General features: G+C 36.8%; 2 protein-coding genes across 8 annotated transcripts; one reads left to right on the top strand and one right to left on the bottom strand.

Annotated features, from left to right (window-relative positions):
* On the bottom strand, positions 1 to 24,819 carry bloc1s6 (biogenesis of lysosomal organelles complex-1, subunit 6, pallidin). 6 transcript variants are annotated; one of them, XM_041218453.1, is made up of 7 exons: positions 4,362 to 4,412; positions 3,350 to 3,415; positions 2,987 to 3,138; positions 2,747 to 2,891; positions 2,451 to 2,538; positions 2,080 to 2,166; positions 1 to 1,734 (listed from the first exon to the last, which is right to left on the bottom strand). In XM_041218453.1, the coding sequence occupies exons 3-7, from the start codon at positions 3,066 to 3,068 to the stop codon at positions 1,615 to 1,617; spliced, it is 522 nt and encodes a 173-aa protein (XP_041074387.1). In that variant the 5' UTR covers positions 3,069 to 3,138; positions 3,350 to 3,415; positions 4,362 to 4,412; the 3' UTR covers positions 1 to 1,614. The 6 variants fall into 6 exon arrangements, with proteins under 6 accessions (XP_041074387.1, XP_041074384.1, XP_041074388.1 ...); XM_041218450.1 differs by lacking the exon at positions 4,362 to 4,412 and adding an exon at positions 3,678 to 3,773; XM_041218454.1 differs by lacking the exons at positions 3,350 to 3,415; positions 4,362 to 4,412 and adding an exon at positions 23,634 to 24,819.
* On the top strand, positions 4,481 to 18,500 carry LOC121294592 (zinc transporter 4-like). 2 transcript variants are annotated; one of them, XM_041218447.1, is made up of 8 exons: positions 4,481 to 4,572; positions 4,943 to 5,497; positions 7,019 to 7,165; positions 13,314 to 13,467; positions 15,313 to 15,529; positions 16,141 to 16,246; positions 16,818 to 16,952; positions 17,110 to 18,500. In XM_041218447.1, exons 2-8 carry the CDS (start codon positions 5,089 to 5,091, stop codon positions 17,262 to 17,264), a joined length of 1,323 nt encoding a protein of 440 aa, XP_041074381.1. In that variant the 5' UTR covers positions 4,481 to 4,572; positions 4,943 to 5,088; the 3' UTR covers positions 17,265 to 18,500. The 2 variants fall into 2 exon arrangements, with proteins under 2 accessions (XP_041074381.1, XP_041074383.1); XM_041218449.1 differs by lacking the exon at positions 7,019 to 7,165.
* Positions 24,820 to 25,891: the final 1,072 nt, after the last annotated feature.

Here is a 25,891-nt window from a genome sequence, read left to right on the forward strand (position 1 = left end):
GAACCTCTGTTGTATTAGACGTGTTGCCAAGTTTCAAGCTGTTTTATTAAACTGTATCTGGACAGACAGCAGTGTCTATTGGACACTCATGGGTATGATAGATTATATATACACACACACACGCAAACATCAAAATGACATAGGAAGCTTTGTACTCTTTAAAAACAGTAGATCTATGTATAAATACACAAAATATCAGGTCAACAAAATATACTGTGGTGGTAAGACCTATTCCCGTAATATTCATACATTTTTTATTCTTAAAGTGCAGACAATCACAAACCTGGATAGAAAATTTTAAAAAATGTTATTTGAATCTCATCTGTCTGTACAACCTAGCACAGAATCATTGAAAGAATACTGCATACCAGAAGTACTTCTGAGTAAACTACAGTGTTTGCAAAATTTGAAAGAATAGTTTTTAATGTAAAATAACTTTTGGAGATGTACTAATGATATTGCGACAAGTGTCCTCAATTTGATCTGTTGAGGTATTGTAAACACAGATACTTTGTTTTATTGTACATCAAATTAAAATGATTATGCAAACATTCTTCACTTTATCTGGTACATATAATATCTTCCCAGGGTGATGAGCAAGAGCAAGTTCTTTTGAATAGTACACCAGTTCAATACATAGATATTTTACCAAAGATAATGATTCATGTTAGAACTGAAACAACTCCAATGACATTGGTACCTACTCTACTAACAGATGTGTAAATGTACAACTCAGCCATATTAAAACAATATATGGCTTGTGATATGAAACAAATCCAGAGCTACCACTCCCTAAAAACCAACATGACCACCAACACTATTTGTCAAGAGTAATACAGTAGTCAATCAATTACTGAATATATTTATGCTGCGGTATGAAATTTGTTTGGATGATCCAGTTTTAGAGAATCAAGTTTTTGATAATACTGCACCTGTTATTAATATCTTCTGCAACCTCTTGTCTTATAAATCATATCAGAGTTGCACTTAAAGACCTTTGCTGCATTTCAGACAATAACATTTTGACAATACCCAAGCAAGATAGAAGGAGCAGACACTTCCATTACATAGCAGTCTGACCCATTGCAGGATTGATCTGGAGCTTGGTTAGACACACCTGATCTTGTTACATATTGCATCAGGCTCACAGTAAAACCTGGAATACAACAAACCGCTATGTAATGGGAGTCTTCTTTCCATCCCAGTAAGGCTATAGGGGAGAACATGTGATATAAAGAACGCATCATTCAAGTAAAAAAACAAAACAAGCAAAAAAAAACAAAAAAACAACCAATGCCATTTAACAAGCATTATAATTTCTGCACCCATCCTCAATTTAAATGCACGGTCTTTGTGCTACTGCTGTTTAGTTATTAGAATTATTTTCATATGACTTGATTTCACACACAGGATTGTCTTCATGCTTAAACAGGGCAGAAATACAAACCAAGTAAATGTCAGTAAAATTTAAACAGCAGATCAGTAATTACATCACTATGTTAAAACATGGGATATTTAATTTAACCTAACTAGGCACCTGCCCCCCCCCCCCCTTATTGCAAGCACTTTCTTTGACAGAATCTGAACTGATACAGATTGCACACACTTTGACTATTAAGATCTTTTTGCAGGTTTTGCAATCAGCTGCCGTTCCCTTTCAAGCTCCTTTTCCTGCTGCTGTTCTCTCTCCAGTGCTTCTTTGTGTTTTTGTTGTTGAAGTTTCAGTGCTCTTTTCTGGAAATGAGACACAAATCACACTGACAACCTTTGGAGTTCCTTTCTTGTTTCCTACTCTCTGCCCTAGCACGGTTTGATGTGTGTGTGTGTGTATATACTCAACAGCTCAAATAATAAAGTGCCATCCATGTGAAAAAGTAGGTCACCTTGAGATACCAACACAATAACCTGTTGTGTGTCAATTGTCTGTGGAAATGTTAAGCTTAAATCAGATATTACCCTTCCTTAGCCAATAGAGAAAAACTGAAAATGACATCACCATAACCTAGACTAGAACTTGTATCAGAATTGGATTAAGTGTGGCAGACCACACATGAGCATTTCACATTGTTGTTCACCTACCTTTAATTTAGTTGTCTTTTCATGTAGCATCATCATTTCTTTTCTTATATTTACCAGTTTATTATGATAGTACTTTGCTTCTGTAAACTGAAAATAGAAATGAATTATGAGCAATGTTGCAGAGGTCTTCAAAAGGTACATCGCTACTTTGAAAAATAATACATCTCAATCTATACAAACTTAATCTAAATACAGGGCAATCCAAGTCATTTTCATTGGGTGCTCCATCATTAATTTTGGTTTACAAATTATTACAAATCCTATCACTGTACATGTCTTTCATCTATTTAAATGATTAAAGTAACCTGCATGCAAATATTGCTTTCATGTAAAAATAAATAAATAAAGTGGCTTAACTATGAAAAACTCACCAGGGCATTTATATCAAGTAATGAATTACACTCCCGGAATTTTGTGATTTCTTGTTCCAGCGTGTCAAGTAATATTACTTGATTTTGTCTGAAAAAGACAGGTCTAAGATTAGATTATCTGAAAAATGTATCATTATCACTGACAAGAAGACTTCTCAATCTCTAGGGTTAAATGGGTTAAACACACAATTTAAAATTTGATAGGCCGTTGGATATTTTGAGGTTAGCATTTTAGACTTTCCATTTAGTTTCCCCAACTGCATTTCATCATCACCAAAAAGAACAACAATACTCACGTCAGCTCCTGCAAGGCCAATTTTGAGTGTTGCAGGTCAGGTAAATAATGTGAGATCAGTCCTTCAGTTAGGTTTTCAACTACCTTATTATCCACAAACACTAAGTCTTCTGACAGGCTTGAATATGTTGACACAATATTGGATTCTGAAGTACAGTAAAAACACAACAATAGTAATTAAGTAGTTGAATGTGGAATATATTAGTGCATTGTGTGCTTTTCAGAAATGTAGATAGCCTACCTATAGAGTGGTTGTTGTTGTTGTTGTTTACTGGGGAGGTCTTGGGTGACATCTCCTCATGGTCTTTCACCTCTGGCTCCATTAGAACCTGCACTCAAAGGGCGGGCAATGCAGGTTGATAAGGTAGGTTCCCCTTATTTGCACAATACTCTCTGAAAACAACACATGTGCAGAACGTGTTTAATTGGTTAAGCATAATTAAAATTGCTATATATATATATATATGCTGTCGTCTAGCATTACTGTAAAATGAAAAGACGGTTGCTCAAAAAGACAAACAAGCATTCAAACAAACAAACTAAAACACACACACACACACACACTTTAGACCCAGTACTCTAAACGGTAATACCAATACTGTACCTTTTTTGAGATATTTAGTAAATGTAGCAATAGAATTGTAATGTAATACTGCAAGTTGAATTATTCCTGGTCGGAAACACAAAATGACATTATTGAACTGTACGTTAATAATTTGTCTGTTTATCTTGTATAAATATCTTGTAAATATACTGTAGCTGGTGACATGTGACGGATACAGCAGCAATGGACTTAAAAGCTGAATAAATAAAAAATATATATTTTAATTAAAGCATTGTGGGCTAAACTACGGGGTTACACTGTGACACAATCAAAGCTTTTTTTTGAGCGTTAATATTTTAAAAAAAGTTAAGTAGTTGAAAATGTCAACCTTTTTCTACACAATCAGAAATCCAAACTGTTTCATTAACGGTCTACCGTACCGTCACCCCATCCAGGAAGAGCAACATCTAATTGACAACAAGATCTCATGACTGCATCTTAACTCATGTGACTCGTTCATACAGCCTAGCTTGACTGACTGCAGCAATGCACACACCCTTTGCGCTAAAGAATGCGCTTGCTCTCGGTATTGAAGAAAGAGGCGTGGTTGCCTTGCTACAAATGTAATTAATAACAACAACAAAAATTGTTTTTTTTTCTCATTTTCAGCTATAGCATATACTGTTCAGAACCTGTTGCACTACTCTTTTCCATTCAGTAAACTATACCTTTTTTTTTGCGTGTGTGTGTTTTTTTGTTTCTGGGCTGTCTGTCAATCATTTCTAAACCAGATCTCCTAACCATTCCTTAGCCTTCTCTCTCACAGAATTATTACTTTATACTTAACCCTGACCCACCCCTACAAAAACTACTAATGCTAATGCATTTTATTAATACAGAATTTAAGTTTTTTTTTTAACCACAATCGTTTAATAGTGAAGTGTAATATTAACAAATATTATTGAGGTTTAAGCTCGCCATTCGCCTCCTACGCCAAAACACAGCAGACCTAATTCAAGTTATAGCTAAAATAACAAGAGAAATTCAATTAGTTCGGTCTGTACACAGTTACCTTTTGTGACTTCATCTCAAGTGGCTTCATCTTGCCAGCCCGTAGGCGGCTGTATCATCAGGTCCAGTCATGTGTTACAAACACACGGAAAAAACGGTCCAGTCCTTACCATACCATCGCTTCCTGCTCGATGTAGTTTGGTTGAGGAAAACCAGAGAGCACGAACCATTCGGCAATTCAATGAGATACGAATGGAATTCGCTTTGGCAAGGTAACGTGAAAGTTTTCAATTATATTTTTTAAATTAAAAAATGTCTTTTTTTTTTTTTAACTAGCTAAGTATGACAGTTTCACAGCCCATACTTTTTATTATGCCGTAGTGTTCCTTGCAAAGATCATAAATGCCACATCAAAGTAGTCACTGACAAGATAGATTAGGAAAAGCAGTAGGTTGTCATAAGTGTTGCTGCTCACGACACGTCAATAACCAACAATAAACTGAATTTTACATTGATGACATTATTTAACAGTTGAATCAATCACCGGGTGTATTATTGACGTACAGTATGCTGATTCAGGAATATGCGTCGTGTTGTTGTTTCTTTGTTTGTTTATTAGAACTCTTAAATGTTTTACAATAGATGCCTCCAGTGCAGCACATTTCTGAAGATAATTGGAACATAACTACATACAAATATTTTTTTTGAAAAGAAAAAAGAAAATATATATTTTTACTGCAAGTGATTCGGATTTTAAATTCGGGGGTTTGTCCAAGAACGTTAACACAATGTCGACGGGTAATCTTTGGGCAACTTTTAAGTCAGTCCTTAGCACGACCAACGATGGTCCGTTGGATCTCGACGACACCACTCCATTTGATTTCTCGGACGAAATGCTGGACGAGGAGTTTCCCAAGTTCAACAAACTCAGAGTGGTGGTATCGGATGAGATGAGTGACTCTTCTCCGGGCATCCCTCACGCTGCCTCGGCTGTCAACGGCAGACGTATTCATTCAGCAGTATCCGACGATGATTCTTTACTGGGTTCCTCTTCAAGCCTTCAGAACCCGGGGATTCATTTGGACCAGTGTGATGGATGCACAAAGAAAAAAGAACAATTCAAACAGAAAAACGTGAAAAAGAAGCTAGCTTTCGCTGCTATTTTATACTTTCTCTTTATGATCGGAGAACTTATAGGTAAGTTAAATGGCCTATATATAATTTTTCTAATAATATATATATATATATATATATATATATATATATATATATATAATATAATATAATTTTTGGGACACCGTTCGCCATTTGTAAAATCAACAGTAAAAGCTGTAGTCCTAGAATAATGAAACCATGTAACAGTGTAAAGTAAACCCTGCCATTCCACTGTGTCACCTGCCCAAATCCCGAAATGCTGCCATGTATTGATTAGCTTAACGTATTGTCCATTTAGTTATTAAACCGGCCAATAAGAAGTCACTGGTTAACAAATAGGATACTGCGCACGGCTCTCCTTCAGATCTAAATTAGACTTATAAAAGTTTTACAGCACACTTTTGTTTTGGCACAAGAGAAAAAAAAAAAATTGAGACCAGAACATTTAGGCTGAGCAGAGGCTGGCACAAGCTCGCCCTTGTAAAAAGAGTACAATCAATTCATTACACGGCATCGGCTATTCCATGTGCAATAAGGACACTTAAACAATTGTATTAAAGCTGTTACTGTAAAAAATGCTTCTCCGACGGTTATGGAGGAGGTCAGAAGTGAGTTTGAGGTGTCGATACCTTCCCATTATTTTAAAGGAGACCCTGCTCCCCTTTGATCCTCTTTTCTTTTTGTTTTTCTTATATTGCAACATCTTTCTTGATTATTTAATACATGCCCAAAGTGAGAAAAAAAAGCCACACAAGGTTTTATGTGTATACTTGTGTATGCGTATTTATGCAACAGCATACTGGAAAGTATTCGTATGGAAGAGAAATATCAGAAAATACATCAGATTATATTTCAATAGATTAAATCAGTAGATTTTGAATATTGATCATATTGAAGAAATATTAATTCGAAACAAGTGTGGGAGAAATATGGTGCTACTGAAACATGATTTTGAATATACTGTAACTTATTATACACACATGTATCCCTTTCAAATATTGCAACATATGGTGTTGCACATGGGTGATCTGTGAATAAGTGGATGCAATAAACAGTAGTATAAAGCAACATAATACATATTGCACATTGCTAATAGCCAGTTTTACAAATGACAAGGTCTATAGGGAATTTTGCAACTCAAATATTTGCCATGGAAGTTGTTTTCCTACTTTGCATAATGCAAGTATCCAACATATACCCAATAACAGCTCCAAACAACTTACTATCTTTTGGCCGTCACTGACTGGCAAAATCCCCATCCTATAGGTAGACCATTGCCTTAGCTTCATTGTCGATTCAGAAAGTCCCATGTCATTCTTTTGAGAACTAAACTTGCACAATTTGCTCACCTCTGTGGACATTTTTTAACAAACAAAATATAATATGTCCAGTTAGAAAGTGAGGACTATAGCAGGGACTACTGTACTGTGTGTAGTACGTTTATCTTCCTTTTAACTTTAAATGTGATCATGGATTTCATGCAAATGCACCATCATTCTAAATGGCTATGTTAATTGTTCTTCCATGCAAGCAGTTTAACTTCTTTTAAAAATTCCACTTAAGGTGGTTATGTCGCCAATAGCCTAGCGATTATGACTGATGCGCTGCACATGCTAACGGATCTCATCGCTATTGTTGTGTCCTTGCTTGCATTATGGCTGTCGGCAAAACCACCAACTAAGAGGTTCACTTTTGGATTGCATCGTCTGGGTAAGTGAACTTGCTTGTGTTTTTTCATACCAGTTCATGTGTATTTATTTGTTTCAAATTATAATTCTAGTCTATGTCCCATAAAGTTTTACAGATATGTTTTTTTATGTCTTGTATGGTAAAAGAAAAGGTAGTTTCCCGATAAGATCATGTGTTTATATATATGTGTGTGTGTGTGTGTGTGTGTGTGCATTTATATATATATATATCTATATATATATAGATATATATATATAGATATATATAATATATATATATGAATAATATATATATATATATATATATATATATTATTTGCACGCAGTATTACAAAAAAAAGTAAAGTCACTGAATAGGGCGTTGGGCCACCACGTGGCAGCCTCTGGAATTCTGCAGGAGGGATGCGGCACCATTCTTCCACGAGAAAGTCAATCAACTCATGCCTGGTTGATGGAGGTGGGAAATGCTGTCTCAGGCATTGTTCCAGAATATCCCATAAATGCTTGATTTAGGTTCAGATCTGGTGACTGAGAAGGCCGTTACATATATGGATAACGTCACTTCATCCTGGAAGACACCCACCCTCCCCCCCCACCACCCCGGCAGGAAAGAAATGCTGCAACATGGGGTGAAGATGATCACTCAGTACCATTAAGTAGCAATTAGCATTAACCTTGCCTTCTAAGGGAAAGAGTGCACACTAACTATGCCAGGAAAATGCGCCCCACAACATTACGGAACCACCTGAACCCTTCACTGTTGGAACCAAGCACTCAGGGCTGTAGAGTTCTTTAGGTTGGTGCCACACGTGCATTCGTCCATTTGTCGAGAACATTTCTCCACTGCTCGGTAGTCCATTGCCTGTGTTCTTTCCACCACAGGACTCACAAACGTGCATTGCCAGGTGTGATGAGTGGTTTGTGCACTGCAACCTGACTATGGTATCCAGCTCTGTGGAGTTCTCAGCTGACCTTTTTTGATGAAACGGGCTGCTCACGTCCCAGGTTGCAGTCAATCGATCTGCAGTTGCTTGCCTGTTTTGCTTTGCAGTTTGAATTAATGCACGGATATCACGATCCTGGAGTATGCACCTCCGCCCACTGTTACCATTTGCTGATGATGTCTTTCCCTGCGGCGTTCCATGCTGACATCACCTTAGACACCGTTGCTTGTGAAACATCAAGTTGAGCAGTCTTGGTCACTGAAGCTACTGGCAAATGCGCCCCAACAATCACCCCTCTTTCAAAGTCACTGTGGTCTCCTCTTGCAGCCATGCTAGCCATAATTATAGGCAACCAGGCCTGTCTAGCATTTTTATACATGACCCTAAGCATGCTGGGATGTTATTTGCTTAATTAACACATGAGCCACACCTGTGAGAAAGCCCTTGCTTTCAATATACTTGGTGTCCCTCATTTACCCAGGTGTTTCCAGTTTTTTTGTCCACTATCTGTGTATGTGTATATATATATATATATATGTATTACCGCAGGTGCATGGCTAAGTAGTTTATTGTTATTTAGGGGTAAACAGGTTTCAAGTGTGGAGGGAGTTTGGATGTTTCTGTAGGCACTGTTTGATTTCTGATAAAGTAGAGTGCACAGAGTTCAACTGTGGAAAAATGTTGTCAACAGGTACTATACCAAGGAAATCTGTGTTTGTAAAGAGTTAATTTTGATTGTGGGAGGCTGAAATTGATGACACAGCAGGGCAAAATGCAGAAGCTATGATAGATAGAACGCAGGGTCCCTCATTTCACAACATTTCAAGGTCATACAAACATCTCTGAACTCCATCTGTGGCCATGCTTGTACCCTTCACCCCAAATTGCATAAACAGACTGTGCTATAATCGTTATGTCATAGATATACAATATATATTTTCCTGTCGTGCAAATAAAGGGGCATTTCGAACATAGGTCAATAGAAGGAAGTGAAAACACAACATTGGAAGATCTAAAAGTTTTTCTGTATCATAGAAGCATTTTTTATTTCTTTTGGATAGACCATATTTAATAGTCTTGTGCATGTTTGGGAGTCCCCTGCTACCTTTTAAACTTCAGGGGATTTTGTACCGTGTGCGGTGAATTGTGGTTATTCCTAAACAAATTCCCCCAAAATCTGAGAAGAAAGCATTACTATTACCATGAGTGATGTGCACATGTAGTTTCTTATCCCCCTTGAAACAGGGAGTCTGTGAAAGATCTGCAATAGCGAATGTCTAAAACTCCCTCTTAATGACAGTTGTCAGGCATCATTTTGAATACTGTCCTCGTTGCACCTTGCTCAGGCTTGCTCAAAGACTTCCCTAAAGGTAAAATATGCTGGTGACTTTAGTCATGACAAATACTAAGAAACAGTAAATGAAGATTAAGAACACTATATAAAAAAAAAAAAAATGCAAATTCAAAGGGTAGGTAGAAAGTGTTAATTTAAAGCTGCAGTCTCTGACATTCTTGTAATTTTTTTAAAAGGAAATATTCAGCTCCCATCCCTTTTCTTCACATTTAAGAGTCTCAGATTAAGAATTTGAAATAGATTAAGTTAGGATTTTTTTCCCACTGATCTACAAAGCCTTGAGCATCATGTCAAATCAAAAGAAAAATTCCAAAAGCGTTCAACAATTTACTAAAAATGAAAAACGGAAATTATCAGATTAAAAAAGTATTCATACCCTTTGTAATTGCAAGCCTAAATTTGCTCAGGTGCAATATATTACCTCAACAAGTCACACAAAAGACTCCACCGGTGTAAGAAATTAGTGGATCATCTGCTTTAAATGAATCTGTGAGGATAAATACAGCTCTCTCTGTATGGTCCCACAGTATGGTAGAGACTTTCAAAAGAAAGAATCAAAATGAAGACAAAGAGCATTCTAAGCAAGTCAGGGATGTGATTATAGAGAAGCACAAATCTGGGGAAGGGTACAAAACCATTTCAAAGGCATTGAACATCCCTCAGAGTTCAGTGCAGTCCATCGTACAGAAGTGGGAAAAATACAAAACTACCACCACATTGCCTAGATCACGCCGCCCCTCTAAACTTAGTTGCCGGACAAGAAGGGCACTTCCTAGGGAAGCTACTGTGAGGCCAACTGTGACTCTGACTGAGTTACAGAAGTTGCGATGGACGATGATGTTCATGTACCAACAAGCTCCAAGGCATTCCACAAAAAGGGCTTTTATGTGAGAGTGGCAAGTTTGGTCTGATGAGACCAAAATGGAACTTTTTGTCCTGAACCCTAAGCGGTATGTGTGGCGCAAAACAAACACTGCACACCAGCCAGGTAACACCATCCCCACCGTAAAGTATGGCGGTGGTAGCATCATGTTATGAGGATGCTTTTCAGCAGCAGGGACTGGCAATATTGTCAGGATTGATGGGAGGATGAATGGCACACAATACAGAGAAATCCTGGATAAAAACCTGTGCCCCTCTGTCAAAAAAACTCAAACAGCGGAAGAAGTTTGTCTTTTAACAGGACAATGATCCAAAGCACACTGCCAGAGCAACACTTGAGTGGCTTAAAATGAAGAAAATAGATGTCCTTGAGTGGACCAGTCAGAGTCTTGACCTTAATCCCATCTCAAATCTGTGGCAAAATTGCTGTCGATCACCGTTCCCCAACTAACTTGACACAGCTTGAGCAATTTTGCAAGGTGGAATGGGCAAATATTGCTCCATCACGGTGTGCAAAGTTAATAAAGAAGACTTATCCGAAAAGACTACTGGCTGTAATAGCTACCAGAGTTGGTTCAAGCGTGTATTGACCCAGGGGGATGAATACTTAAAAAATGATGACATTTCAGTTTTTTAATTTTTATTATTTTATTGTTTACTATTTTCTTTGTTTTTGGGCGGGACTCTGTGAAGAATGTGTGACTCATAAATAAAAATTTCCAATCTAGTGTGTGTGTGTGTGTGTGTGTGTGTGTGTGAGTGAGTGTGTGTGTGTAATGAAGGCTATATTTGCATCCTGAGCCATTCTAAAAAAAAGGCGTAATACCACAGTAGTGACATCAAAAAATGATAATTCCTCTAGAGGAAAATATACTTGAACTTTGACCCATTCAACTCCTTGAGACCATCACTTTCAATTCAAACACAAAATGTCTTGTTTTCAATCACTCGACAACACCCACAGTACAGAAATGTTCATCAATGATCAAAAAAATGAGAATACATTACAAAAATAAATAAATAAATAAAAAATGTAAAGCTGGTACAGTCGTATCTCAGAGAAACGGATAACGACACAGAGCGCCTGTACAGCACTGAAACAAACTGTACTACTGAACCTTGTCTTCTTTAATATTAGCATCACAATGGTATCCATCTGTTATAAAAAAAAAATAATAGACGGGCCTCTTCAGTGAGTTACAGGAAAACAATTCCATCTCGGGTTTCTGTCAGTTTATAAATTACTCGACCTTTGGTCTCGTTATTTATAACTTCACAGAAGCCCTAGATAAAATTATTTTCCTGTAACTCACTGAAGCCTATCTATCTATCTATCTATCTATCTATCTATCTATCTATCTATCTATCTATCTATCTATCTATCTATCTATCTATCTATCTATCTATCTATCTATCTATCTATCTATCTATCTATCTATCTATCTATCTATCTATCTATCTATCTATCTATCTATCTATCTATCTATCTATCTATCTATCATTTTCAATTGATGATTGTCCTTCCGTGCCCCCAAAAAACTGCCATAATCCCAGAGCTACTGCTTCAGCAGCATGTTCTGAATACCATCTGCAAGCTCCAATGTAGCTCAGGCAAGCAAAAATAAATGTGGTTATTTCCCAAGGGTCAGAATAGTATACAGCATCATCAATCATGAACGATTCTGTTTCAGGTTTAATGGCTATAATGATGAACTACTTTAGGTCGGGGGATGGAGGTTTAATGGATTCAATTAAAAAATATTGAACATGCTTGAATGAAAGTGCTGGACTGGAAGGGACAATGTTGCCCACCTATGCTGTGGGCTGAAATGTATTTTTATTTTCGTCTGTGATTTCTGGTTTCCATGGTGACCAAAACATTTTCCCAGTTACTGTTTATTATAAATGCAATTCCTAAATTGGTATTGATTTACATTAACCCTTGTCTTTCTGCATAACCTGTGATTATAAAGCATGTTGTTAAGAGCAATTCTACGATTCCTGTTGTCATTAGGATAATATTTTCCAATATATTATTACTGCATATTCCCTTTTAAAAGTAAATGGTTTTTAGTTTTAATTTACCATGCGTTGTACAAGGCTTTACTTTGTCAAATACAATGGGGCAGTGCAGAGCAGTGCTGCATGATGTTGCCTGTTGTTTAGTAACTTGCTCGTATTGCAGCTAGATCAGTGAAGTGGAATACCACCTTTCAACAGCAGCAGTTTTTCATTTATAGCATTGTCTGAAATACCTGCATATTTTAAACTGAAGTAGACAGTACAAATAAAGAGATCTTCAACAGAAGAGGGGCCAGCAATAATATTCATATTACCTTGGTCAACACCTTTTAAGATAGAGTACTAGCTCTTGAAAAGTGTTTTAGAATAATCTGAATGTTCTAAATCTGCTGTTTGTACCTCTTTATTATGTGCTAACTAACACATTTGGCTGGGTTCTGTATAACCAATAGTAATGACGCTAGTTTTCCATGCAGCTCCTAATAAAGAACAGAGTTGCTTGTCACAGTATTGCATGTTATCGTAGTCACTTCTAAGCGCCCTCATTAAGGTGGGCAGGTTTTAATCGAAGGTAATCTGATACATTTGGGCCATCAAACACCCTTTTTTTTCAGGTAGAATTATAATGCAGGATAATTCATTTATCGGAAGTTATCGGAAAGTTACTTGCCTTTGGTGGACCATTATAATGTGAACACGCTGATATTGTGCCATCTTGTGTTATCTGAACTGCGGAGAACAGTGTTACTCGTGTGAATATTAACAGAACATTGTTTCCGTCTAACAGTGGATTCTGTACTAGATATCTACCTGTAAAATATATATATATACACACTTTATATATATATATATACTTATATATATATATATATATATATATATATATATATATATATATATATATATATATCACAAGCTTATATGAATGTTACGTTTGCTATGTGATTGTTTCTTGTTTCTATGCACAGAGGTCATTTCTGCAGTTGTCAGTGTGCTGCTCATATACATTCTCGCAGCAATCCTGCTGTATGAAGCTGTTCAGAGAACTATCCACCAGGAATTTGATATTGATGGGGATGTGATGCTCATTACTGCAGCAGTTGGTGTTGCAGTGAACCTAATGTAAGTCCTTCTGTAGTACTCTGTTCTCTTGACCTACACAGCAGCTGTTTGCAATTGAAAGCACAATGAAATACATATTTGTTTCATTAAGATAATTACCAAATAAATGTTTTTTATAACATTTCTGTAACCCTAAAGTTTTGGGTTTCTGATTAAATGTACTTTAGTTAGTAATGATGTTTGCTCTCCAGTTTGCCAAGGGATTGGTTTCTCGTCAAGATGATTTGCTAATGGCAAAACACATGTTTAAACATGCATTTGGTTTTATTATTGATTAGGTAGCGTTTTACTAGGTATTTCAAGATATTTCACAATTTAAACATAATATGTATTAAAGCTGAAAAAATTGTGTTGTCACATTCAAAATTGATAATTTTCTCAAGAGTTATTATGCAACAAATGTTCCTAAATATTTAATTGGTTACCTGAAAGAAAGTAAATGCTAAATTGTAGAATATTTTGCTTTATGTCCACCATTTTAAAGACAATCTGTATTTACCGTCAGTGAATTATCAAACACAATAAAAACATAAATACATCTAAAAATAACAACAGGCACGTGACCTGTCCCCTTCTTGTACTGGACAGTGATCTTTAGCAGAAATATTTCCGATCTTTGATGCAGCTGGTGTCTTTTTCGTTGAAGAAATTTTGAAGAAATCGTGCAGCTCTGTGCAATGTGCTCAATTATTAACCGGAAGCAAACTGAAACAGCTGCCATGTTCCTAAATGCAGTGTAAAAGGCAGTGCGTCAATAAGGCAAATGTTGGCAAATATATTTATTTGTAAGTGCTAAAAATCTGTATATTTATACTATTCTTTCAGAAATGGGAATTTTTACAGGGAACTACGTATTACACAGCAATGGTTACATTTCAGGGATATTGTCAAATCAGTGATAACCGTGGGAAAAAAAAAAAATACAGCCTTACTTAGAAGTAATATTTGACAGGCATGTTCACAGCTTTTTAATACTTAAACCAACAGCTGTAGATAAATAAGAGGTTTTTGCCCTGTTGCGTTCTTGAAAACACTGGGCTGGGTTTGTGTTTGGGGAAAAAGAATACTTGTTTCAATAGTAAAGTGTTTCTAGTTTGTTTTTGCAGTTTTAGTCATGCTGAAATAAATAGTGAAACGTTGACACATTTTGTAAGGGATTGGCAAAATATGAACTGTTGAAAATTGTATTTGTATGTATGTATGTATGTATGTATGTATGTGTATAATATATATATATATATATATATATATATATATATATATATATATATATATATATATATATATTTTTTTACACAGGTTCAACATTTTGATTTATTTACTGTTACTTAAAATTATTTGAAAGTTTGTAACACACTTTCAGTTAGAAAATGTAGATTTCTACCATGGTCCCTCGTTTACTAAACAGCTGTTGAATGGTTTAGTTGACGTTGACTTAGATGAAGAATTGGTAATACTAAAAAGAAAACTTTTAAATATGATGAAAGCTACACAAATGTTTCAATAAGAATGGCTTTATTTCCCATGTTATAATGAAAGGCACATCACATATTATGATCGAGTGCTGAGAGCTGGCTGTGAATCATAGAGGATTAAAGAGTGGCTTTAGAGAAATGTACTGAAGATTAAAACCTCAAAGCCGTATGATGCTGTCGGAAATCATGTTGGAGCCTCATAGGGCTCCTTGGTCCCAGTCTGATGTAGTATATGTAAATATTTGTTGTCCTATTCTCATGTATACTCAATAAAGGAGTTTTTTAATCCAGACTGAAATGGTGAAACATGCTGTTCTGTGTTCCTGGACCAGGGCCTGAATGAATACTAAAGTATGATTCTCTTGCACAGAATGGGATTCATACTGAATCAGTCAGGGCACCTCCATTCCCACTCCCACGGGTCCTTGCAGCATGCTGCCAGCTCAGGACATGGACAAGGGGGGCATGGGCACAGCCATGACAAGAGTCACGGCAGCCTGGCAGTGAGAGCTGCCTTCATACATGCCTTGGGAGACCTGGTTCAAAGCGTCGGGGTGCTGGTGGCAGCTTATATCGTCCGCTTTAAGGTAGTGGCTTGGTTTGGTTCATGTTTGAGTTACCTTTTTTATACAGAGGTAGGCAGTAAGGCCATTCAAACAAGTTACACCAAAAAAACATCCTGCTCTCTACATCCATCAGACAGTAGGTGCATTTTAAAGGGACAATCACATCTAACAGACTTCAAAACAAGCACATAGCTTGTGTGTCACCAATGGAAACGTGGGACAGTGGCGTCTCAGAACAGAAAACATAAACAGGTTTTTAATTAAGGGTCTACCTACTGTTCTGTCTATAGACTGAATTAGAATGTACACTACAACGTCCATTGGTTCCATTCAGAGTTAAATGTATAGTATGCAGCTTTAAAAAAAAAAAAAAAAAAAAAATTAACATGACACTTGTCAGGTCAGTGGGCTACAACAGTTCTGTGAATATCAAACTGTGAATATCAATGTATCAAATCAGACTTAAAAAGCTTGCAAATGGGGTACAACTGTTTTTTTAGAACTTGCTTTGTCTTTGATATTTTTTAACATATTTTACAGCGAAGGAGCCTAGTTTCCAGATTCAGCCCAAGAAGTAACTTTTTAGTTTGCAGTTACAAAACCTTTTAACGGTCGTTTTGTTGCATTCACAGCCAGAGTATAAGATTGCGGACCCTATCTGCACCTATGTGTTCTCCGTGCTTGTGCTGTTTACAACCTTACGAATAATGTGGGACACTGGGATTATTATACTGGAAGGTAAGCTGCAGGTTCTTATATGGTTCGGTTCTCTCAGGTTCTAGTCAGAGAGTTTGTGGTGTATGGGTTATATTTTTGCACTTCAATTGCTTCAACTTTAGAAGTAACTTCTTGCAAGTGATATATTGAAAGAAAAATCTCTATGTGCAAAGCTTAAGGAGTAAGTAGTGGGGTTCCAAAAAATATAGCGTTACACGTCCCCACGTGTTGCTACAACTGTTTAAATAACTGACCTATAATCTGTCTTTTCATTGCTAACATCCTGACAACTTTTTACACTTATAACTTTGAAGTCTGTTTCAAACCTCTTTTCAAAGTGTTTTCAGAACCCCGCTAATTACAGATACTCTTAAAGCAGCACAACCTAAACATTTCTTGTTTCAGCAACTTTTCACCTAGAACTAGTTGCCTTGTGTTTTATAGGCTTAAACATGTATTTCAGCGACAGCATTAATCACTGACCCATTTACACACTACAAGGGTTAAAAACGAGGCAATGATCCTGTGGAGGATTGCTTTTGCGTATCAAACCTTTTCCTCTGTATCTAAAATCTTTTTCCCAATTCCGCAGGTGTTCCGAAGCATTTGGATGTGACCCGTATCAAAGAAGATCTGTTGAAACTGGAAGACGTGTATTCAGTAGATGATCTCAATGTCTGGGCGTTGACTGCTGACAAAACGGCTGCAATCGTGCATTTACAGCTCAGTAAGTGTCACGGTGCATTGTTTGAACATGCTGTTTGTGTCAGCCAGCATACCTTTTCTTATCATATATTTCTACAAGATTGTATTTGATGGGAACTGTTTAGCTTCATTTTAAAGTAGTAGTAAACAAAGGCATCTTTTTTCCCCCTCTTTTAAAGTTCCAGACAGCTCAACTAAGTGGGAAGAAGTACAATCAAAGGCCAGGCTTCTCCTCCTGAACACATATGGAATGTATAGGTGCACTATTCAGGTACAAAGCTTCAGGCAGAGGCTCCCTCAACTGTGTGTGAAATGCCAGAGTTCCTGTGCTTGAGGATCCAGGCATCGAGTGCGCAGCACAGTTTGGAACAGTCATTGGATTTCTCAGACTTGGTTGCTGAGCTGCGTAAGTATTGACAGGTGATGTCACTGAGAGGTTGAGTGAAGCACAACTGCCAGCTTTCTGATCGAGATTTAATACGCTAAGCAGCTGTGTAATTCTTACCTTTATGTGGACTTGTAGTTGTATTGCTATCTTAATTCTTCTTTTGGCATATTCTTATTTTTATTTGATTATTATGATGTGATTAGATGGACCAGCACATGTCTGATGTATTGTTTTATTCAGGGCTTTAATAATTGGTATTTCTTCCTTTCTGCAAAGATTTCTTTTAAGCCAGTGGCACACTGAAGTAGCACAGACAAAAGTGATTAATTTGCATTTATAATTTGCATGTTTACCTATCTTTATTTAGACACTCCGTACTGCATTAGAGCATGACTGACAAGCACCGTCCAGCATATTGAGTTTTCAGAATATTTGTATTAAAAAATAGAAATTAGAACTGTCTCGGTTGACCTTCAAATCATACAGTTCAACCAACATTTGCTTATCTATATGATGGATAAGTGTAATGTCTTTATCAACGTTTTGTCAGTAAGCTGCAGTAATGTAACAATTGTAGACATTAGTGCTAGTACTAGTGACAAGTCGCGCAAACCCCCATCCCACCCCCCACCCCCTTTGAAACAGACAAAAACATGTGAAGTTCCAATAGGTTCTGATCGTTACTCATTAGGTGACATCAGAGGTTCTGGGGGGAGTTGACACATGAAACTGAAGTAAAGTAAGTCTGACTTGCTAGCAAGACTTACATATTGAAACTGACGGACTCAATTAGACATTGTTATACCTCAGGCTATGCATTATGCATTTCTTCAGAATGTTCTTGTATATAATAATGGTATTTCAAATCAATTTGTCATGATACGCAGACAACGCCTATGTGCAGAATACTTAGCAGTTCCATCATACCACAAACATTGTGTTTTGTTCTTGTTCATATTGAGCTGAATCATTTTTGCACTGACAGTCAGTATTCACCAACAAGTATTGGGACATGCATATTACATATTTGTTTGTGTATAAATAGCATTTTATCTCTATGTATTGCAATGCAAGGGAACTTTTCTCTCTGTGGAAGTTCACTGGCACGTCTCCATATATAGAGCCTGCCTGTTGTGTGCTAAAATTATCAGGAAGTTGGATTCTTTGAAATCCATGTACAAGTGGATGTAGGAAGCTGTGGAAAAGCCCCTATACACCCCCTAATTTCTTGGGGCACCGCTTTCATGAGGTGCTGAAAGGGGTGCTCGGCAGTGGCATGAACAGCAACTTTTTCAGCACTTTAGCCCCTTGTGAAACAGACTTCCAAACTCTGTAAATCATATGTAATTTGTACTCCAAACTGTAAATCATATGCCATTTTTTTTTTGTTTTGCAATATGTTGAAATGTGTAACCAATATTTATATCACTTACAGAAATGCATATTATTATTATTATTATTTTATTGTTACAATACAATTGATTACTTCACAATTTCAACTGTCGCTACTCTAAGACTACAATTTGACATCAGCTGCTGTTGGCCTGCCAGTTAGTGTTAATAGCGTTATAAAAGGCAGACTGTGTATGTTTGGGCGCCCCCTGGTGCAGGAGTTGTATATGCAAAACAGATACTTGAGATTTATTTCAACATGGCCAAACTTACTTTACTGTGATATGCAGAAGATGAGTTTGCCATTCTGTGCAGTCTTACTCTTTTAATGCTGCATAATTTTTCCAATGTATTTTAATCTATAATTTGTGCCAGTAACCTTCTTGTTATATTGTTTTGATGTAGAAAGAAAGCACTTGCAAGTAAAAACATTGCACAGACATGTGACTGTTGCAATATGCAGAATTTGACACAAATTAATCTTATGTTTTTGCAATTTCTAAATGCATAAATAACATTATTGAATTAAAGATGCTGCATCTATTTACTTCCTGAGAAGTAACATTTTCTTTAAGTGACAGCTTTATTGCATTTAATAAAGTTGTACAGCTGTATATATCTCAACTGGCATATTTGTTGTCACCGAGTATATGAATGAAAAGAAATCTACATTTTGAATTAAGAAGTACTTAAATACCCTATTCATCTCATTTCTCAATTAAAATACATTCTGTGTTTGCGTGTGTCTCACTAATAAAATGGGACTTATGCTTCATGCGTGTGTGTCACAGAGAGAGGCAGTATTTCCTAGAAGTTGCTTAGTTGTTTGTAAGTCTATAGCAGGCAGTCGTTCTATATGTTTCACTCAGTCAAGATTCTGTCAGTGACCGACAAAAATAACTATTTTTGATTTGAGCACTGACAGATTTTCAAAGAATGAAATGAAAGGTTACATTTCGCAATTTGATTATATCTCTTTACTCAAAGACAGAAGAAGCTGTCTGCTTTGCTTGTTTGATATTTTCCATTTCGCAATTTGATCAAAATAATTTGCTCTGAAATAATCTTTCATTTCATTATTTAATAATTTATCAGTGCTGAAATTGCAAAATGGTCGTTGGCCAAATCCTGAGTGTATACAAATACAGTACATTGTATACACGGGGTGTAAATCATGTAGTGGGTCCAATTCACAGAAGTGATCGATTCTGTAAGTGGAGGTAGGCTTACTGCCCTAACCCGACCCAGACCTATTTTTCCTTCGTGAACTTTTTAAAAGACAGTTCTGCTGAAATTGCCATTATGGTGCTTCTAAAGAGATGCGTGTAGTTCATTGCTTTATTAAGAATTAAACAGGGCATTGCTGAAACGAATATTCAGGTTTGCATGATTTCATGGAATTTTATATTTACAATTTAATTAACTGGTCCCACACAGACAGAACATGTGGGAATTAACCTGTGACCTTATATTTTTCTGTTATGGGTTCTTTTTTAATTTCAGGTGGCTGTGTATGCATTAAATGCATTGTATTCCATGCTGCAATAAAGTCACCAGAACACTAGGTGGTGCTGGTTAGGTGAATGTGCCAGGAGTCAGCATCTATAGCAATTGCTGAGCTGAAAATACTGAGCAAGACTTTGCTGTATTTATTTTACAACCTAAGGGCAAAATTGATATTTATTGTAGGGGACCTTAAGTGCTGAACTGTCTGTGAGAATATGACACACAAAAAAAACTGCATCAGCAGAAATATACAATTTAAATATTTTTTGTTTTTGGTAATATGTGAAATATGCACTAGAAACAAAGATACAGTATTGGTTATATTTTGCTGCCAGTATGTTTACTGTACAGTTAGTACATTTCAGTATTTACAAATGCTGTTTTTTTTTTGTGCATGCAGTGCTGTAGAAGCTATGGAAGTTTTTTTTGTTTGAGACAATTTCATTCTATTCAATCTTTACTTCTTTAGATGTACATACACGTTGAAAATAATGTTTGACTTCAAAAACAAAGGCTGAATGCAAATGTTACTTCCGGTTCATAACATTAAAAAAAGAAAGCGCTTTTGTTAAAATCACAAAATCTAAATTCCTTTTAGTGCATGGGGTGGGGGAGTTGGATGTAATCAAAGATAGATGTCGGGCTAGGAAATGTAATGAAAGTCTTTTTCATGCATAATGAAGTTCTTTGCAAAAGCAAAGGATCAGTGAGCATTCGGAAAGATCAACAGGCAGGAAGAAAATGAAAGTAAAGTGGAGCGTGACCAACATGAAGACATCACAGCAGGCCTCAGCAGACTTTGAACACGTAAACAACAATGATACCGTCAGAGGGTTGCTGATAAGCATGTAATACTACATATCTGTAATAATCCTAAGAATTTATTTTCATTTTTTTTTTTTTTTTTTTTGCTCTAAGAAGATATCCTGCCTGCTTTATTCTGATTTCCATCAGGTTGCAGTTTTGTCCGGTTTAGTTTTCTGGCAACGAGAGCGTAGCGATGAGTCAGTGATTTCTCCTCTTCCGTATGCCTGGCTCGCATATTCCTCCAATGTCATTTAAAACTACAAGTCATGTCACCTTTAGCTACAAACTGCTACATGGAGACCTGTCCTGTAAGACTTTATTTTTATTCAGAATGACTTTGACCTGATTAGAATGTTATTGGCCAACACATAATGAACGGTTCTTAAGCATCAAACACCATTACCAACCAAGACCGACTCCCTAGGTGTAGATTCAATTGATTGACACTACTTACGTAATCATGAAAGCCTATAGAGGCATGCAGTGGTGAAAAGAAGCAATGGCAATTTGACATTGAAATAATTGGATAGTTACAACTGTGATAATATAAACAGCAGTAATGGCATTAACATTAGCAAAAGTAAATTATGTTATTTTAGAAACTGCTTTTGTTTGATTTTGACCTATAGTTCTCCAGCTGGATAGGACATGTGGTGTCACTGTAAGGCCATGCAGACTTTAAAAAACTATAAAACTGCATGATGGGGGGAGGGGGACAGACAAGTGCTCAACTCTGGCCCTCAAGATTCAATCCAGTCCAGGTTTTTATTCCGTACAGGTTCTAATGTAGTTAATTGAAGCTGCTAAGAGGCAATTAACTAATGTAGGACCTGGCTGGAATAAAGACCAGGACTGGAATAGATCCCCAGAGCCAGAGTTGAGTACCACTGTGCTACAGTATTTATATTTAGTTTTTGTCCATTTAGTGAAAACTGCCCTTGTTTCAGGAAGTAAATGTAAGGGCTTGTCCCTAAACACATTAACTAGCAGACTTCTCCTTACCTCACTGGACAGATAGTCATTGCAAGGCTCAAACCAAGGAATTTCGAAAGATCTTCTTGAGGGTATGAGTATCCTGGGTGACAGGAATATAGTGTAGTGGAGGCACGCATGTGTCTATCCTTGTGTAAGCATGCCATACTGTACATACACCTAATGCTATATGTTCAGAACCGTTCATAGAGCTGTGATGGATTTTGTTCTTGAGGGTACAGTACTGTACTTTTGCAGCTTCTGAATGTTATATCTTCATAAACCCAAATACATGTTACAAGAGGCTAGTCAACCTACTGGTGACCTGTTATTGAAAGCGTTTGGTTACGCTCCCCTTACCTTTGCACGCTTTTGCAATCGTGAGCGATTCTTATTGCATTGACGCAGATATTGTGTTTCTGAAACAGTTCAGGAGCTGATTCTCACTTCTAGTCGCTGGTAACTTGGCTGTCAGTACCTCAGTGTTTTAATGGAAGCAAGTCCAGCACACTCCAGTGAGTCACCACTTTGGAAGTTTCCTTTGTTTTATTAGCAGTAGACTGCTGTGCACTAGATGGTGCTGGTGCTTACTAATATAAAGAGGTGATGGCTGATCTAACACACATCACATCTGTCTACAACAGGAAACCAGACTTGAAGAGCTCCTCCTGAACTGTTGTGAAATCACCAAAAAAAAAACAGTATTGAGTAACTGCAAAAAGTACCTCCTTAGAATGACTGCATTGGTTTTACCACACAACACTGTAAACTAATGAAAGATTACCAAAGTTCTATCCCTTCTCTTGTTAGTTATTACTATGTGTGAATGCAGTTTAGTGGTAGAGGTAAGATTAGAATATATTAGTTATCTTACATTTATCAAGGTGTGGAAAACAAATATGCATTCTGACATATTAGAATAACATATTTCCCAGAAAGGACAGAGGTGTAGAACAGACATCATGGGAAATGACAAGGTGATCTAAAAGTGTACCACAGTAAAGCATGCAAAGTGTAATAAATGATAGTGAAAAGCATAGTAAAACATAGGGGCGCGTTTAAAGCCCAGAGAGGTATGGTAAAGCATATTAAAAAAAAAAAAAAAAAAAAACTGCAAAAATACTGTGTCACACTTTTATAATTGACAAGTTAGAAAAACATAAAGTGCTTGTGTAATTGAGGGTGGTAATAAAATATTGCAGACTACCTGAAGGTCTATTCACAAATTGGCTGGCCCTGTCAATGAACAAATGTACAGTATCAATACATGATAGTGCTCGTATAACTGGCAAACTAGTTGCTTGGAAACGGATACAAAGATCATTATTCTGGTGTATGTGATTCATGTATTACACCTACAGTTTTATGTTACAGTAAACATAATTTATCTTTAACTAGCAAAAGTAAACCAAAGCATTTACCGTATTGGCTCGAGTATAAGTCGAGAAATTTAAACCCAAAACACAATCCTGAAGTTGGGGGGGTCGATTAATACACAAGCAAACACATGAACCAATCTTTAATTTATAGTAAGAGCCTACATTTACTGATTGCGATGACTAGTGGCAGCATGAACGTTATGGAGGGGTACAATAATATTAATAATAATAACAACAACAACAACAACAACATTATTACCTTTTCCATTGCGCGACCCTTCAGCATCGTGCCTCTGTGGGAAACAGCAGCACCTCCATTGTTGTGGGCAAATCCTTGATGCCTTCATTACCAGAGCAAATGCTTCTAATTTCTCTCAAATCAAAATGAAACATCTCAAGACTTGACAAAATCTTGTCTATATATATTAAAAAAATGAATCCCAGGTTTGTTTACATCCAGGAGCTGACATGTAAAACACAGACACAGTTTCATTGAATTACAGCCAGACCACAGTACCCCCACATTCCACTGAAATACTTCTGTGTTTAGCTAGGAAGGAAGTGGGGGTGGGGCTTGTATACAAAATTAATACTATTGCGTGCTTGTGACAGGATGGCTTGGGTGATGACGTCAGACCCAGAAGACAGTGGACATAGACAACAGACTGATAACGCCTCGGTAATAGTTTGCACTAGTTTAATAAATCTGTGTGACTGTAAGCTAATTACATAATTATTAGCCGACAGCCATGCAGAGTAAAGTAAAAAAAAATACAAAGAACGACAGTAATGGCGGACAGCTTTTCGTCTACCCTACATTTTAAATAATAGTAATAATATAAAATAATACAAAAATGCACAGGGACGGGGAGTACCCGGTCACAAAAAAAAAGCATGTACTGTATTGTAATACACGTCAAAATTACGCGTAAAATTATTGTAATACACGTCAAAATTCTAGATAGAAGTACTTATAAAATTGTTATTTTTGCAAATCTGCTGCTCAGATGGCGTCAGGATATCTAATACATATATTTAGGGGAAAAAAATTATACCTGAATCTTGCTCTCACAATGGGGGGGGGGGTCGACTTTTACATGAGGTCGACTTTTACTCGAGCAAATATGGTATTTACAGTACATTAGTATGAAACCATCTGTTGAGTGCTGCATTTGGTTTGTTAGTGATTTAAAAAAAAAAAAAAAAAAAAAAAAAAAAAACAACTTCACGTTCTGTTATGAGAGTGATTTATTTACTTCTAATTCTGTCATTAAAAAACAGCATGTAAGGTAAAACACATCTGGAGGTGAGACATGCACATGCTAATCACTTTTAAAATTCAACACACCTACTGCATAACAGATTTCTTTTAATAATATCTTCATTTTTATATAGCGTCACAAAGTGCTTTACAGAGGTAGGCTGTGAACTGTGCATTATATGCAGAGTCACTTACAATAGGACGTTGATTTAACATCTCATCCGCAGGATGGAGCACAAGCAGGTTAAGTGGCTTGCTCAGGGTCATACAGTGAGTCAGTCAGTGGCAGAGGTGGGATTTCAGCCGGTGACCTTCTGGTTACAAGCCCTGAACTTAATGACCAATTGACCAATAATGATTAGTGGGTCTGAGTCCTTGCTCTATGTATTTTCTTGTATATTGTAGCAAGTGGAATCCGATTTGCAATGACCAGAATAACAAGTGTTAACCATTACCCAGGCGTTCACAACTACACTGTTTATAATGCATGACTCCAGGATGCAGGGGATTTCCATGCCTGCATTGTATGAGGGATTTTAAAACACTTTCACAGGCTACAGCAACTGCAGGTTCATTGTTTCATTGTTCGGTCACACATCACATGAGAGTTTAGGGAGTTTACTGCACTTTACTTACCCTGAGATACTGGTACTAACATGTAAAGAGGCGTGTCACTGCAGTTCATGTAATATGCACGTCTCTTGCCTATTAACAAGATTAATATGAGCCGGATTGCTCACCAATTGTGCTTTTAAACAACACCAATAGGAGTGAACTCAGAAACAGAAGCACTTTTAATACACTGGACCTGCACAGGTATAACTCAGGTTTAAGTCATTATTTTCATTCTCACTTAGGTGTGCATGTATTGCTGTGGTGGGGTGCTGTAAAGACCGGGCTAATATATAGAACTCCAGCCTGCTTTTGTTAAAGGAACTTCTCTTTAGCTTACCTGACTGAGTCCTTCAATAGTCCTGAGACACACATATTATATGGTGGTAATAGTGGGATTCAAAACCATGTTGATTTAAAAAGAATGAATGGAATGGAATGGCTGTTCATTACCACAATATGTTTGTAGTACTCAAATATTGTATTGTGTTCAATGAGATCGCTGGGATTGTGAATGTGTTTGGTAATGGCAAATTGAAGAGTTATATACTGTACTGTACAGTATGCACATTGTGTGAAATCGATCAACAACAGGTAAATGCAGCTTTTATTCCTTACTATACAGAATAGATATTAGCTTTACA

The sequence above is a fragment of the Polyodon spathula genome, chromosome 19 (genome assembly GCF_017654505.1).
Source record: "Polyodon spathula isolate WHYD16114869_AA chromosome 19, ASM1765450v1, whole genome shotgun sequence".
Classification (NCBI taxonomy): Eukaryota; Metazoa; Chordata; class Actinopteri; order Acipenseriformes; family Polyodontidae; genus Polyodon; species Polyodon spathula.

Excerpts from the sequence above, each read along its gene's own strand:
- LOC121294592 (XM_041218447.1), top strand. The coding sequence starts at position 5,089 with ATGTCGACGGGTAATCTTTGGGCAACTTTTAAGTCAGTCCTTAGCACG. Across the intron at positions 5,498-7,018 it reads TATGATCGGAGAACTTATAG|GTGGTTATGTCGCCAATAGC; the intron begins GTAAGTTAAATG and ends ATTCCACTTAAG. Across the intron at positions 16,953-17,109 it reads AATCGTGCATTTACAGCTCA|TTCCAGACAGCTCAACTAAG; the intron begins GTAAGTGTCACG and ends CCTCTTTTAAAG.
- bloc1s6 (XM_041218454.1), bottom strand. The coding sequence starts at position 3,068 with ATGGAGCCAGAGGTGAAAGACCATGAGGAGATGTCACCCAAGACCTCC. Across the intron at positions 2,892-2,986 it reads CAACAACAACCACTCTATAG|AATCCAATATTGTGTCAACA; the intron begins GTAGGCTATCTA and ends ACTGTACTTCAG. Across the intron at positions 2,167-2,450 it reads TACTTGATATAAATGCCCTG|TTTACAGAAGCAAAGTACTA; the intron begins GTGAGTTTTTCA and ends TTCTATTTTCAG.